Source organism: Pituophis catenifer, unplaced genomic scaffold (genome assembly GCF_029215685.1).
Source record: "Pituophis catenifer annectens isolate HBS135680 unplaced genomic scaffold, rPitCat1.0.hap2 SCAF_4, whole genome shotgun sequence".
Lineage (NCBI taxonomy): Eukaryota > Metazoa > Chordata > Lepidosauria > Squamata > Colubridae > Pituophis > Pituophis catenifer.
In genome coordinates, this window is record NW_027256884.1 from 1,866,892 (window position 1) to 1,881,665 (window position 14,774).

At 43.6% G+C, this 14,774-nt stretch overlaps 1 protein-coding gene across 3 annotated transcripts; it reads right to left on the reverse strand.

The window, feature by feature from the left end:
* Positions 1-988: 988 nt before the first annotated feature.
* Positions 989-14,699, reverse strand: GPALPP1 (GPALPP motifs containing 1). 3 transcript variants are annotated; one of them, XM_070943261.1, is made up of 8 exons: positions 14,605-14,699; positions 12,505-12,628; positions 11,506-11,598; positions 10,788-10,869; positions 9,655-9,786; positions 9,378-9,542; positions 4,766-4,867; positions 989-3,039 (listed from the first exon to the last, which is right to left on the reverse strand). In XM_070943261.1, the coding sequence occupies exons 1-8, from the start codon at positions 14,684-14,686 to the stop codon at positions 2,821-2,823; spliced, it is 999 nt and encodes a 332-aa protein (XP_070799362.1). In that variant the 5' UTR covers positions 14,687-14,699; the 3' UTR covers positions 989-2,820. The 3 variants fall into 3 exon arrangements, with proteins under 3 accessions (XP_070799362.1, XP_070799361.1, XP_070799363.1); XM_070943260.1 differs by having other exon boundaries at positions 12,505-12,634; XM_070943262.1 differs by lacking the exons at positions 12,505-12,628; positions 14,605-14,699 and having other exon boundaries at positions 10,788-10,858; positions 11,506-11,588.
* Positions 14,700-14,774: the final 75 nt, after the last annotated feature.

A 14,774-nucleotide genomic window follows, 5' to 3' on the forward strand; every position in this document is an offset into this window, starting at 1 on the left:
GAGCTGGAATCAAGATTTATAAATTAAGATAAGCAATTCAGTGCTCAAAGCATGAATCAGATGACCCTTGCATGATATTCCAGCGGGGATAATCTATCCCTCCCCCTCCTCTCAACCAAGAGAAAATTGGAGAAGCGATGTGAGGGCTTTGGTGCTCTCTGAGCTGGGTTGTTTTCTTGCAGATGTTTTATTACCCAACTAGGTAACATCATCAGTGCTAAAAGGGAGTGGGGTTTGGGGAGAGGAAGAGGAAGAGGAGGAACAACTGTGGGGTCTTTGGTACTCTCAGCTTGGTTGTTTTCTTGCAGACGTTTCATTACCCATGTAGGTAACATCATCAGTGTTAGAAGGGAATGGGAATTGCTAGGAGGCGGGGTAGTATTGTGGGATCCTTGGTGCTCTCTGACCTTGGTTTTCTTGCAGACGTTTCATTACCCAACTAGGTAACATCATCAGTGCTGGTTTAAGGAGTGTGACGTGACATGGTCTTTTAACTCCTTGGATTTCGATCAAAGCAGGCCCAACTTTCTGGGACAAGGAATTAAGACCAGGAAGAGAAGGGATTCTGTTGCTAAAAAATGGGAGAATAGCAGGATGTATAAAAGGAAGGCACAAAAACACACACTGGCTGAGTTTAATCTTGCCTAGGCAGGTGTTTCTCAAGGTGTGGACTTCAACTCCCAGAATCCCCTCTCAGTAGGCTGGCTGGAGAATTTTGGGAGTTAGAATTCCACACTCTCCAAGTGGCCATGGTTGAGAAACACTGGCCTAGACCAATGTTTCCCAATCTTAGCAACATAAAGAGGTGTGGACTTCCACTCCCAGAATTCCCCAGTCAGCTGGCTAGGGAATTCTGGGAATGGAAGTCCACTCACCTTCATCCACTATCCACTAGAATTCAGGAAGTGTCTTCGGTGTCTTTAGACATCTGTTGGAAAACTTCACCCAAGCTTTGAGATGTGATTGAAGAGCAGAAAGACTGCAGACACAAAACTGAAGATCTTTATTGCAGACAATAATGAAGCCATATATACAGATTTTTGCCAGGAGAGTACAGCGTGCAAAGATCACAATCAATACAGGATTTAAGTTCCAGGGGTTAAAATCCATGTTATCTTTGGCCATCATCTCAAATAACCTTTCTTAGTCAATGGCTGTTTTGGCTACTGTCATGAAAGCAAGGTGGCTCCTCTTTTGCTACCTTACAATCTTTCCACCTAGGACAGGGATCTCCAAACTTAGCAACTTTAAGACTTGTGGAGTTTAACTCCCAGAATTCCCCTTACAATCTTTCCACTTAGGACAGGGATCTCCTTACAATCCTTCCACTTAGGACAGGGATCTCCAAACTTAGCAACTTTAAGACTTGTGGAGTTTAACTCCCAGAATTCCCCAGCCAGCATGGCTGGCTGGGGAATTCTGGGAGTTAAACTCCACAAGTCTTAAAGCTGCTAAATTCGGGGACCCCTGACCTAGGATATCCTGGTAAGGATATGGAAAGAATGTCTGCCCATTCCACCTGTTCCCTTCCCCTTTTTAATGAATATATTTGGCTTTAATGTTTTACTTCATTTAATGCACTGTTTATTATGGACCGTAGTGTGGTTTCTATTGGAAACCGCTTCAAGATACTTTGCAATAGGATACGCTTTTAGAAATCTATTAAATAAGGAATATACTCCAACAGAGATTTCAGAGAAATCTTGAGGGAAACTCTTCGGAATTAAAACCCTTTTTTAATGAATTCCAATGCAGTTTATCAATGGCTCCTGTCCATCAACTTGGAAAAAGCAGGAGAGAGAGAGCAGGGGTATGGGGGGAAAGTTTGGGACAATTTTAACAGAGATGGTTATGCTTTATTCATAACCCTGTCAAATGTACAGGTAAGGTTAATAATCTTTCCTGTAAGTGATAAATTATGATCAGATCCCCAAGTATTTGCAGCAGCCATCTGATTTCTCTCTCCCTTTCTCTCTCGACTCCAAATGTCGAGTTACACGCCTACCGTTGTGACATTTGAAATCCCAAGGTAATCCGAGCTGAAGAAATGTATTCTTTTAAAAATTCCGTTTATGGAGTAGTAGACCTACGGGTTATTTAAAACTTAAAATATTTCAAATGGGCCGATTCCTTTTCAGAACAATGTAAAATGAAATCTTCCCAAGAGCAGGTGGATTCTTCACAACTCCCCTTTCGCCATTCTTGGGGAAGGAAACTATGCAGTGAATATCACCAAGAAGAGGCACAGCAATTATTTCTACGTTTGTGCAAGGCAGTGGTGGGTTCCAACCAGTGTTATCACTGGTTCTCTTCGCGCATGTGCTTTGCACGCGATCACCACACGCATGCTGGCTTTGCTCGCACATGCGCTGAACTTGCACTCCGTGGAAGTGCATTAGATTTCTGCCCAGCTGAGGTGCAGCAATCCACTCTGCCGCGCCTATCAGCCTGGCTAAAAAATGACAAAGTTAGGTATAACGCGGGGGCAGGCGAGAGGGCCCAGCTCACAGTCAAAGAGAACCAGTTCACTGACATCACATCATCACCACTACCGGCTCGCCCGAACCGGGCCGAACCAGGAGCAACCCACCACTGGTGCAGGGGAAGGGGAGGAAATTATAGGAATCAAATTCTACTCATCCCACTGTTAGATTCCTCCCTGCCACCAACAGCTGGACTCGTGCAACCAAAATCCAGTCATCCATGCAACAGAATGTGGTAGAACTTCAATTTAAAGGAACGTAATTTTTTTCACGTATGTGTTTGTATGTACAAAGGACATGTTTTATTTAGCACGCCTGCCATTTTGATGGGCATCCATTATAAAAACGTGTTGCATTTGCCATGGGAAAACCTGGTGTTCAAGTCTCTGGACTGTTTGATGAGGGCTTTCTTTCGGGCTTCGTCAATCTGGTGGACTTGAAGGTCTTGATCTCGGTCAAAGGGCCTTCTCTCCTGAGGTTGATTTTTTTCTCCCTCAGTTTTACTCTTTAGCTTCTTCCGGTGTATGTCCAGCAGAGATTCAGATCTCTGAGAGTCCTGGAATTTAGAATATTTAGAATAATAAATGTTACAAGAATTAGAAAATTGGAAGAAAGACAATGGAATTATGACATAGACAAGTAACAGCAACTCAATTACCACAAAGAAGGGACATCTAAGTATTCAAAGATTACTGTTTACATAGATAGAATAGAATAGAATGGAATGGAATGGAATGGAATGGAATGGAATGGAATGGAATGGAATGGAATGGAATGCAATGCAATGCAATGCAATGCAATGCAATGCAATGGAACGAAACAGAATAGAGAATGGAATGGAATGGAATGGAATGGAATAGAATAGAATAGAATAGAATAGAATAGAATAGAATAGAATAGAATTTTTTATTGGCCAAGTGTGATTGGACACACAAGGAATTTGTTTTAGGTGCATAAGCTCTCAGTGTACATAAAAAGAAAAGATACATTCATCAAGAATCATAAGGGTCATACAGGCAGTCCTCAACCTATGACCACAATAGAGCCAAAAACTTCTGTTGCTAAGTGAGACAACTGTTAAGTGAATTTTGCTCCATTTTATGATGCCACCATTAAGTGAATCACTGTAGCTGATGTTAGTAACACAGTTGTTAAGTGAATCTGGCTTTCCCCCTCTCCCCCCCCATGTGATGATTTTGCTTGAGAAGAGGTCGCAAAAGGGGATCATGTGACCCCGGGACGCTGCGGCCGTCATAAATATGGACCAGTTGCTACGTGTCTGCATGTTGATCATGTGACTATGAGGATGCTGCAATGGTGATAAGTGTGAAAATGGTCATGTGAAAAAAAGATGGATGGATGGACAGATGTTAGATGATAGATAAGATACACAGATGTTTGTTAGATAAATAGGTACCATGTTTCCCCGAAAATAAGCCCTCCCCAAAAATATTTAAGCGTATGCACAGCCGGTCCTCGCCATTTCCTCTGGTTAGGGAGACAGAGCTGGAAATCAGGTAAGAAGCCAAGAGGAGCCCCGTCTTGCTCCATGCGCCCCAAAATAATAAGATCTCCCCAAAAAATAAGGACAAGCGCTTATTTCAGTGTTCAAAAAAATATGAGACAAGGTCTTATTTTTGGGGAAACATGGTAGGTAGGTAGGCAGGCAGACACAGGCAGACAGATGTTAGGTAGGTAGGTAGATATAGATGATAGGTAGGTAGGTAGATAAGTAAATAGATAGATAGATGATACATAGATGGTAGGTAGGTAGGTAGGTAGGTAGATACATAAATGGTAGGTAGGTAGGTAGATAGATAGATGATACATAGATGGTAAGTAGGTAGGTAGGTAGGTAAATAGATACATAAATGGTAGGTAGGCAGATAAATAGATGATACATAGATGGTAGGTAGGTAGGTAAATAGATAAATAGATACATAAATGGTAGATAGGTAAATAGATAAATAGATAAGATAGATAATGTTAGACAGACAGACAGACAGACAGACAGACAATCCAGGATATTGTCAGTTCTGCTCATCAAGTAAAAGCAATATTTATGCTAGTGACTTCAGTCTCGATAACTTTGCTAGAATGCAGTGTATGATCACGTTTCCATAGAAACGCCGAAAAAGAAATTATGGTTCAGGCCCAGTATTTTTGAAACCAGCAGGACATTTCTGAAAAGAAAAGAGGGTCTGAGCCAAAGAAACATCTCCACAGAAACCAGCATCGCTGGGGGAAGGAGGGGGACGGATGACAGATGACGAAACACCTACATTGTACGAGGATATCTGCTCAGCCAGCTTTTTGTCTCTCTCAGAGGGGAAGGCTTCTTCTGCCTTGTCCTTAGAGACGGGCTTTCTTGCTTCCTGCTGTTCCTGAAGACCGGGAAAAAGGAAAAGAAGAGTTAGCAGGCGCCTGAAGAAACGCACAAACCAGAAGAGAACCTTGGTTAATTGAGATCTTCTTTATGGTATCTTAAGGCAGCCAAATGATAAGATCGATGGACAGTTTTGATTCTCGCAGTAGAAAAAATCGTGGCTGCACAGCCTTGGTACACAATGTTTTATGCCAGGAAAAAAGAAAACGTTATTTATGTTATGCTGAGAATTTTATCTATTCATGCTGAGAATGTATCCAGTGGAGAGGGACGTTCTCAACATTATTAGGGTTGACTCAAAAGGTTCCAGCTGAGAGATTTCGGCTTTTCTTAACCTGTCCAAGATCAACTCTCAGAAATATTATATATATATATAATAGACCTGGAAGGGACCTTGGAGGTCTTCTAGTCTAGCTCCCTGCTCAAGCAGGAGAACATACATGTACCATTTCAGACAAGTGGCTGTCCAGTCTCTTCTCTTCTTGAAAACCTCCAGTGATGGAGCCCCCACAACTTCAGGAGGGAAGTTGTTTCACTGGTTAATTGTTCTCATTGTTAGGAAGTTTCTCCTTAATTCCAGGTTGCTTCTCTCCTTGGTTAGTTTCCATCCATTGTTTCTTGTCTTGTCTTCTGATGCTTTGGAGAATAATTTGACCCCCCTCTTCACTGTGGCAGCCCCTCAAATATTGGAATACTGCTATCATCTCACCCCAGTGCTTCTTTTCTCTAAACTGGACCTACGCAATTCCTGCAGCCGTTCTTCGTATGGTTTCATCTCCAGGCCTTTGATCATCTTAGTTGCTCTTCTCTGAACTTTTTCCAAAGTCTCAAAACATCTTTTTTTTGCAGTATGGGGACCAAAATGGGTTGCAGCATTCCAGGTGTGGCCTAACTAGGGTTTTGTACATTTCTCTCTCATCCTCACAGAGAATGAGAGCCCTCGCTTGCTGAAGGCTAAAGAGGTTCTTCAACTGGCATTTTGGGGGAGCTGACGTTTATTTACAGGGCCTGGTCGAGCTGCTCCGATGCGATTGGAATCCTTAGCAAGATTTCTATTTTGCATCTCAAAATGAGTTACATTTGCAAGCCAATTCAGCTTTGGACCTTTCCATTTGAAGAGTCCCATTGACAGCAGGGTGGATAAAAATCAATTTTTTAAAAAAAAAATCAAAAAAATCAGATTTTTTTGATTTAAATTGGATTTTTTTTATTTTTATCGAATTTATTTTATTAAAAATCTTTTGGGGTAAAAATCTATCCTAAGATAGTTTTCTATTTAAGAGACATAAATAATTTAATTTATTCAGCATGAAATGGAGCTTAGTTATGTAGCATGAGGCTGTATATTCTGCAACACTGGGACTACCGGTGAGTCAACAGTGGGTCAAAGGAGTAGCAGAGATGACAGTTGCTCTTTTAACAATTACGATTTAAATCGAGTTGATTTAAATCAAGCCTTTTTACTAGTGATTTAAATCATGATTTAAATAGGGATTTAAATCAACTCGATTTAAATCAAATCCACCCTGATTGACAGGGTCCAGTTTTTTGACAGGGGGCCAGCAGGGAAAAAAACAGCCATCAGGTCAATGCAGGCACATCGAATCCAACCCAACGTTTCAATTCGATGGGAGAAATTGGACTGAATTGGCACCTAATCTCCAAAGTGAAGCTCTGTGCAATCCTACTGACCCAAATCTGTTTCCTTCTGGAGTTCAAATACCAGGCAGTCCTCGAGTTAGCCCATGTTATGTTCCTGAGACAGTTGTGATATGTTTTGCCCCATTTTATGACCTTCTTTGGCACCGTTGTTAAGCGAATCATCAAAGTGGTTAAGTCACACGATTGTTAAGGGAATCTGGTTTCCTCCGTTGACTTCGCTTGTCGGAAAGTCGCAAAAGGGAATCGCGTGACCCCAGGACAACGCCACCATCATAAATGTGAGTCAGTTGCCAAGCAGCTGAATTTTGATCACGTGACCTCGGAGATGCTGCAATGGTCGTAAGTGTGAAAAACGGTCGTAAGTCACTTTTTTCGGTGATGACCCTAACTTTGAACAGTCAGTTAAGTGAACTGTTGTAAGTAGAGGACTACCTAAAGAGAAGAACCAGGAGGGACATGATAGCAGTGTTCAAATATTTGAGGGGCTGCCCCAGAGAGGAGGAAGGGGGTCAAACTATTGTCCAAAGCCCCTTTAGGCCAGACAAGGAATCATGGATGGAAACTGATCAAGGAGAGATTCAACCTGGAAATAAGGAGGAATTTTCTGACACTGAGAACCATCAACCGATGGAACAGAATTTGCCTTTGGAAGTTGTGGGAGCTTCATCCCTGGAAGCTTTCAAGAAGAGACTGGACTGTCATCTGTCAAAAATGGTCTAGGGTCTCCTGCTTGAACAGGGGGTTGGACTAGATGACCTACAAGGTCCCTTCCAACTCTGTGATTCTGTAATCTGTAAAACCTGTATTTGCCCTGTAATTTTCCAGTATTTCATATGCCATTTTCCATTTTTTCCACCCTAGCTCTGTCAGATTTCTATTTTGCTGAACTGAGTTCAATGAATTTTGCTTTAAAGTTGGTCCTTGACTTACAACCATCTGTTTAGTGACTGTTCAAAGTTACACCGGCCCTGAAAAAAAAGTGATTTATGATCGTTTTTCACACTGACAGCTGTTGCTGTGTCCTCTTGGTAACGTGATCAAAATTCAAGACAGTTGGCGACTGCATGTACCTATGACGGGTTGCAGAATCCCGAGATCACGACTCCCCCTTTTGCGAACTTCTGACGAGCAAAGTCAATGGGGAAGCCGGATTCACTTAACAACCATGTTACTAACTGAACAACTGCAGTGATTCACTTAACAAAGGTGGCAAGGAAGGTCATACAATGGGACAAAACTCACTTAAGGACTGCTGCGCCTAGCAATGGAAATTTTGGGCTCAATTGTGGTTGTAAATCAACAACTTATTATCTTTATAAGCTTTTTTTTTTTAAGTCAATAGATCTTAAGTGGATAGAGAAATGAAGCCATGTTGGAAATGATTCCACAGCTGGGTTTATTTAAATTGTGGAGGGTGGGCCTGCCTGGCCACATTCACCTCCCACAGAAAACCATTTAGAAGCATCCAAGGAACAAAGTACTCAACCATCTGACCTCTTCTATAACACCAGGCATGCTACAGCCTGCTAGACGTAAGGAAAGAGTTAGCATGCAACAGCTTCTATTGTGTCAGGCGTGGTGGGAAAATTGGACCGTTGTAAGCATAGCAACAGTTTGTTTTAATGAGGTCAGCTTCAAATCTTGGGAGGACCGAGAAAAGGATCAACTCTCAAAAGTTCTTGGCTCAGCTGTCTCTTGGCAACGAAGCTGCACTGCTAATCGGAGGAATTGAGAGGAATTCACACACCACAGAACCACACTGTTAAGTCTGCAAAAGTAGCAACAATTTTGCAGGAACTTATCTGGGTCGGTCACCGGTACCGGAGGTTTTGGCCTTCCGAGCTTTTGGACTCGTGCTGGAGCCCATCCTCAGGGAAATTCTCTCTATTGGAATGTGTCAATGTGTGTTTTTCAGAATGTGACACGCTCTGCTGGAGAGAAGTTCCCTGAGGATGGGCTCCAGCATGAGTCCGAAAGCTTGGAAGACAAAACCTCCAGTCCTGGTAACCGACCCAGATTAGTTCCTGCAACATCATTCTGGGACACGTATATTTGCCTCCATCCATAAAGGACAACGTCCTTGAATTAAAGCAAAAGAGGTTATTCAAATAAAATTTGCCTGCCTGATGAGTGGTAGCAAAGGATCCCCACTGGGTCCCCATCTTCTGGGACTGTGCCTCCCTCCATCGTCAGAAAGTTTTTGAAACTATTTTGAAGAGTGTTTGATGACAGACAGGCGATTGTTGGCTGTGCTTGGAATGGCTGGCATTGCTAGGATCAGGAGTGGCTATATCAGGGGTGTCAAACTTAATTTCAATGAGGGCCACATCAGGGCTGTGGTTGACCTTGGGGGGCCGGGTGGGCGTGGCCAGCTTGACACCACTCCCCAAACTGCTGGCATGTTTCCTCTTCACATTGGGTAGACCGGGCCAAAGCGACACGGGTAGACCAGGATGGCCCATAGACTGCATCCGACCACATCATGGGCTGCATCTGGCCCACAGGCTTTGAGTTTGAGACCTCTGGGCTATATTATGATTATGGGACTTGTTTATGGTCTTCATTATTTGGCTTTATAACGAATTCGATTTACTAATGTTGCATTGATTGGTTTTCTTGCTTGGGAACCATTCAGAGTCAGGGAGACGGAAGGTCATAAAATCATTTCTATTGAATAAGAAACTATAAGCCAAAGAAGTTTGAAAAATTAAAACTCCATGTCAGCAGCGTGCATTTTAAACTTTCCAAACTTCTCTTTGACATATTGCTGGATAAATACCGGATCTGCCAACCCAAAAATATAAAGAATATTTTCACTGACAAACCAGGTGGGAATACAGACTTACCTTAGCTTTCTTTTCTCTATCGGCCGGAGTATCTGTCCAAATGGATCTGTCCCCAGAATTATCATTGGCTCTTCTTTTGAATGTCCGTGGACCGAAACCAAAGTTTTTGAGTTCCGGGGGAAGATCGGTCATCCAAGATTCTCTTTTAGCTTGTTTGGATTCGTCCTTTGACAGGAAACAAAATTGAGAAGCATCCGTGAAGGACCGGCCAGCCAATGCCTTCGAAACACTGTTGGGTGTTTGAGAAAAAGCAACAGAAACGATGTACCCAACTCACATCAGCGTCTCCCAGAAGTTTCTCCTTCATTCTTCGAGCCCGATCCTCAATCTCAGCACCTGGGTTGAAGTCCACCGATCCCTTAGCTGGCATAGGGCCAAATATATCTCCCTCTTCCTCATTATCGCTCGCCTTTAGCGCAACACAGAATAAAGACAAAAATCCTGGCGGTTTAGCAAAATGGAGATTTAAAATAATACCAAGTGTTTATGCAGCCCTTTGGCCTCTAAAGCTTCATGTGTATGACAATCCTTTCAAGGGTACTGCAAGACATCATTTCTTAGCAGCAAAGAATGTAGCACATCTACCTGTAGTTTTCTGATTTATGTTTGTAAAAAACAAGAGGGTCATTTCACATAGAAATATCAACTCTTGTTGTGAGATACATATGGTACAAACACACATTCTAGTCAATGAGCAGTTCCCTGAGGATGGGTTTCAGCGTGAGTCCAAAAACTTGGGAAAACTAAACCTCTGTTCCTGGTGACTGGCCCAGATTGGATCCTGCAATATTATCCTGGGACACGTAGATTTGCCTTGATTTGTAAGGAACAAACTGTTCTCGTGTCCTTGCCTGAAATCCTCCTCTTCCACGGCTATTGCAAGGGTCTAACCTTGGAAGCCACCTACTTATTTTTCAGAGACAACATCAGCATGAATCTATCATGACAATTGCTCAGGATGCTATTGGTATAATTGAGTTTCACAATATTTCTGTGTTCAGTTTAACTCCCATCCTTTCAGGATACAGTACTGAATTTCAGAAAGTTGTAGAATTGGGACGCCTGCTGAGGTTCCTTTTCTTCATGAGAACTGATGGGAAGGTCTGATTTTTTTCCCCAGCCTTTCTATTACTATCATAAGATAGGAATGGTTGTAGAGATATCCTTCATATATATATAGGTGTCTCCTACATATTTTAATGTCCATGAAATATAATAGTGAACTGAGAACACACATTATCTGACAACTGAGTTACATCTAAATCCATTGGTTGATTAATCACCCAGAGTTCTTTCAAAGCTAGCAACTTTACCAGGCAAAGGAATTTGGGTCAAAATACTTTGCTCTACATACACATCCCACAAACAAATGTTGAATTCTTCGTGTTTTGTTTTTATTATTTCTCATACCTGGCTTTTGTTACCTCGTTTTTCTTCAGCATCTTCTGACGGTTTCTTAAAGCCTGGTGGCAAAGCAGGACCTATAATAGGTCTCAAGAATAGAATTAGATTTTATTAACATTCCCCTATATAAAGCATATAAAGAATGGGCTGTTAAAAAGTTACTCTCAAAGCTATATTTGCAAGCAGGTGAATTCATATCCCACTTACACACATCTGCCCCTGCATTCCTCTGCGATACAGGTGGCCCTCGACTTACGACAGTTCATTTAGTGACCATTCAGATACAATGGCAATGAAAAAATGACTTATGACCGTTTTTCACACTTTTGACCAATGCAGCATCCCCATGGTCACGTGATTTACATTCGGATGCTGGACCACTGACTCATATTTGTGACGCTTGCAGTGTCCTGGGGTCATGGGATCCCTTCTGACAAGAAAAGTCGAGGGGGCAGCCAGATTCACTGAACCACCGTCTTCCTAACTTAACAACTGCAGGGATTCACTTAACAAATGCGGCAAGAGAAGTTGTAAAAGGGGGCAAAATTCACATTACAAATTTCTCATTTCACAATATAAATGTTGGGCTCCATTGCAGTCATAAGTCAAGGACTAACTCAGCAAATGTTACAGAGGAATTTAGCTTGCTTGCAGGAGTCAAGGGTTCCTTGCCTGCTCCTTGAGTTAGCAGTTAGTGTGGTTCTAACATCCTTGTGTGAATTACCTTTCCGGTGATTCCTCTGGTTTTTTAAATCCTGGAGGAAGAGCAGGCCCAAAAAACCCATCATCATCCTCTTCCTGAGATCTTCTCAGTTTCCTTTATAGAGATAAGGAAGGCAGAAATAAGGGCATTTGAAATACAAAGAGCGGTTTTGCTTACATCTCAAAGACAGTGCAACGACTGGAAGTTTTTATGCAAGGAATCTTCAAGGAAAATGCCTTGAGGTTGTGCTAACAGTCAATGAACAGCTGAGGGATGAACTGAAGGAAAAGTTCAGGAAGCTCAACTTTCTTTGCTGGAAGAAAAAGGTGCCCTAATTTTCATGTTTCTGCTTAAAAAAGAGGCAGGCTGATGAAGATGTTGCTGCATATGTGTGCAGAGAAGATCAAACAGGATGATTAGGGGACTGGAGGCTAAAACATATGAAGAACAGTTGTGGGAGCTGGGCATGGCTAGTTTAATGAAAAGAAAGACTAGGGGAGACATGATAGCAGTCTTTCAATATCTCAGGGGCTGCCCCAAAGAAGAGGGGGGCTAGCTATTCTCCAAAGCACCTGAGGGAAGGACAAGAAGCAATGGGTGGAAACTAATGAAGCAGAGAAGCAACCTGGAACTAAGGAGAAATATCCTGACAGTGAGAACAATTTGTTTCCTGGAGGACAAGTTTACAATGGAACAACTTGCCTCCAGAAGTTGTGAATGCTCCAACACTGGAAGTTTTTAAGAAGAGATAGGACAACCATTTGTCTGAAATGCTATAGGGAATCCTATACCATTGGGTTGGACCTCCAAGGTCCCTTCCAACTCTATTATTCTGTTCTGTTATGTCTGTGGGCGATGATGTCATAAGTATGTGATATTTATATATTTTAGTACCCCCCCTCCCCCCAAGGCATACTGGCATCAAGAGCAATAGTTAGAACGCAAAATTTAACTATCATTGACATACTGGCATCAGCTGCCCCTTAAAACAGTTCCATACTTTCAAGCCAATGCACAAACCTGGGAACTGGACTTGAACCTTCCTCCTCTTCGGAATCAGAATCTGTCTCTCTGGACGTCTGAGCAGACACACGTTTCTCCTCATTTTCAGAGTTTTCCTTGAAGCCAGGAGGCAATGCTGGTCCTGCAACTAAAACTTTATTCTATCATTATATATTTCAGGTGAATATTGCTTTATTTATTTTTGGACTATCCAACTATTTTTTTTTCTAAGGAGATAAGAATAAAAATAGGCACATTCTTTTATATGAGCACTGATTTATAGTCTCTTATAAATATGTTTACTTATATAAATATAAATCTATCTTGGGCTAACTGATCTATTATAGTGCAATGACTTTGGGCCAATCACCAGGAGACTGGGAGTTCTAGTCCTGCCTTAGCATGAAAGGTGTGTGTGTCTGTGAGAGAGAGGGAGGGAGGGAGGGGGAGAGAGAGAGAGACTAACTGACTTTGGGCCAATCACCAGGAGACTGGGAGTTCTAGTCCCATCATAGTCTGAAAGGTGTGTGTGTGCATGTCTTTCCACCAATCACCAGGAGACTGGGAGTTCTAGTCCCACCTTAGCATGAACGGTGTGTGTGTCTGTGAGAGGGAGGGAGGGAGGGAGGGAGGGAGGGAGAGAGAGAGAGAGAGAGAGAGAGAGAGAGAGAGAGAGAGAGAGAGACTGACTGACTGACTGACTTTGGGCCAATCACTAGGAGACTGGGAGTTCTAGTTCCACCTTAGTCTGAAAGATGTGTGTGTGTGTGTGTGTGTGTGTGTGTGTGTGTGAGAGAGAGAGAGAGAGAGAGAGAGAGAGAGAGAGAGAGAGAGAGAGAGAGTCTGACTGACTTTGGGCCAATCACCAGGAGACTGGGAGTTCTAGTCCCACCTTAGCATGAACGGTGTGTGTGTCTGTGAGAGGGAGGGAGGGAGGGAGGGAGGGAGGGAGAGAGAGAGAGAGAGAGAGAGAGAGAGAGAGAGAGAGAGAGAGAGACTGACTGACTGACTGACTTTGGGCCAATCACTAGGAGACTGGGAGTTCTAGTTCCACCTTAGTCTGAAAGATGTGTGTGTGTGTGTGTGTGTGTGTGTGTGTGTGAGAGAGAGAGAGAGAGAGAGAGAGAGAGAGAGAGAGAGAGAGAGTCTGACTGACTTTGGGCCAATCACCAGGAGACTGGGAGTTCTAGTCCCACCTTAGCATGAAAGGTGTGTGTGTGTGTGTGAGAGAGAGAGAGAGAGAGAGAGAGAGAGAGAGAGAGAGAGAGAGAGAGAGTCTGACTGACTTTGGGCCAATCACCAGGAGACTGGGAGTTCTAGTCCCACCTTAGCATGAACGGTGTGTGTGTCTGTGAGAGGGAGGGAGGGAGGGAGGGAGGGAGGGAGAGAGAGAGAGAGAGAGAGAGAGAGAGAGAGAGAGAGAGAGACTGACTGACTGACTGACTTTGGGCCAATCACTAGGAGACTGGGAGTTCTAGTTCCACCTTAGTCTGAAAGATGTGTGTGTGTGTGTGTGTGTGTGTGTGTGTGTGTGTGAGAGAGAGAGAGAGAGAGAGAGAGAGAGAGAGAGAGAGAGAGAGAGAGAGAGTCTGACTGACTTTGGGCCAATCACCAGGAGACTGGGAGTTCTAGTCCCACCTTAGCATGAAAGGTGTGTGTGTGTGTGTGAGAGAGAGAGAGAGAGAGAGAGAGAGAGAGAGAGAGAGAGAGAGAGAGTATCTGACTGACTTTGGGCCAATCACCAGGAGACTGGGAGTTCTAGTCCCGTCTTAACCATGAAACCCAGCTGCTCTTTCCTCTCCTCTCAGCCCGGCCCACCTCACAAGGTTGTTGTTGGGAAAATAAGCGAAGGCATGTTTGCCTTGAATACTAAAATAATCCAAAAAGCTAAGACGTCCAATAAACTGCCAAGGAAACCAGACCTGGTTGGGATCCGCCAAGGGAAGCCAGGAGGGCCCCTATTTCCATTTACCCCTCCAGCCCCCCCCTTCTCCTCCCTCCCTCCCTCCCAGATTGGCTCAGCCAGAAAGCTGAAAAAAAGCCCCGAGCGGGGTCTTTCTCGCCCGCGGAGCCTTCCCGTCTCATTCCCGCGAGCGAGGGCCTCCTCCTCCTTCTCACCCGACCCGGATTCCACCGAAGCGGCCTCGGAATCAGCTAACTGCGGAGGCAGCGCCGGCCCGATAACATCTCGGGACGCCATGATGGCCAGAGGAACCCTGGCGCGCCTGCGCGGTACGCGCCCCCCAGCGCGCTCTTTCCGGCGCGTAGAAAGGCGACTTCCGGCGCTT

Excerpts from the sequence above, each read along its gene's own strand:
- GPALPP1 (XM_070943260.1), bottom strand. The coding sequence starts at position 14,686 with ATGGCGTCCCGAGATGTTATCGGGCCGGCGCTGCCTCCGCAGTTAGCT. Across the intron at positions 12,635-14,604 it reads TTCGGTGGAATCCGGGTCGG|TTGCAGGACCAGCATTGCCT; the intron begins GTGAGAAGGAGG and ends ATAAAGTTTTAG. Across the intron at positions 11,599-12,504 it reads GGTTCAAGTCCAGTTCCCAG|GAAACTGAGAAGATCTCAGG; the intron begins GTTTGTGCATTG and ends ATCTCTATAAAG.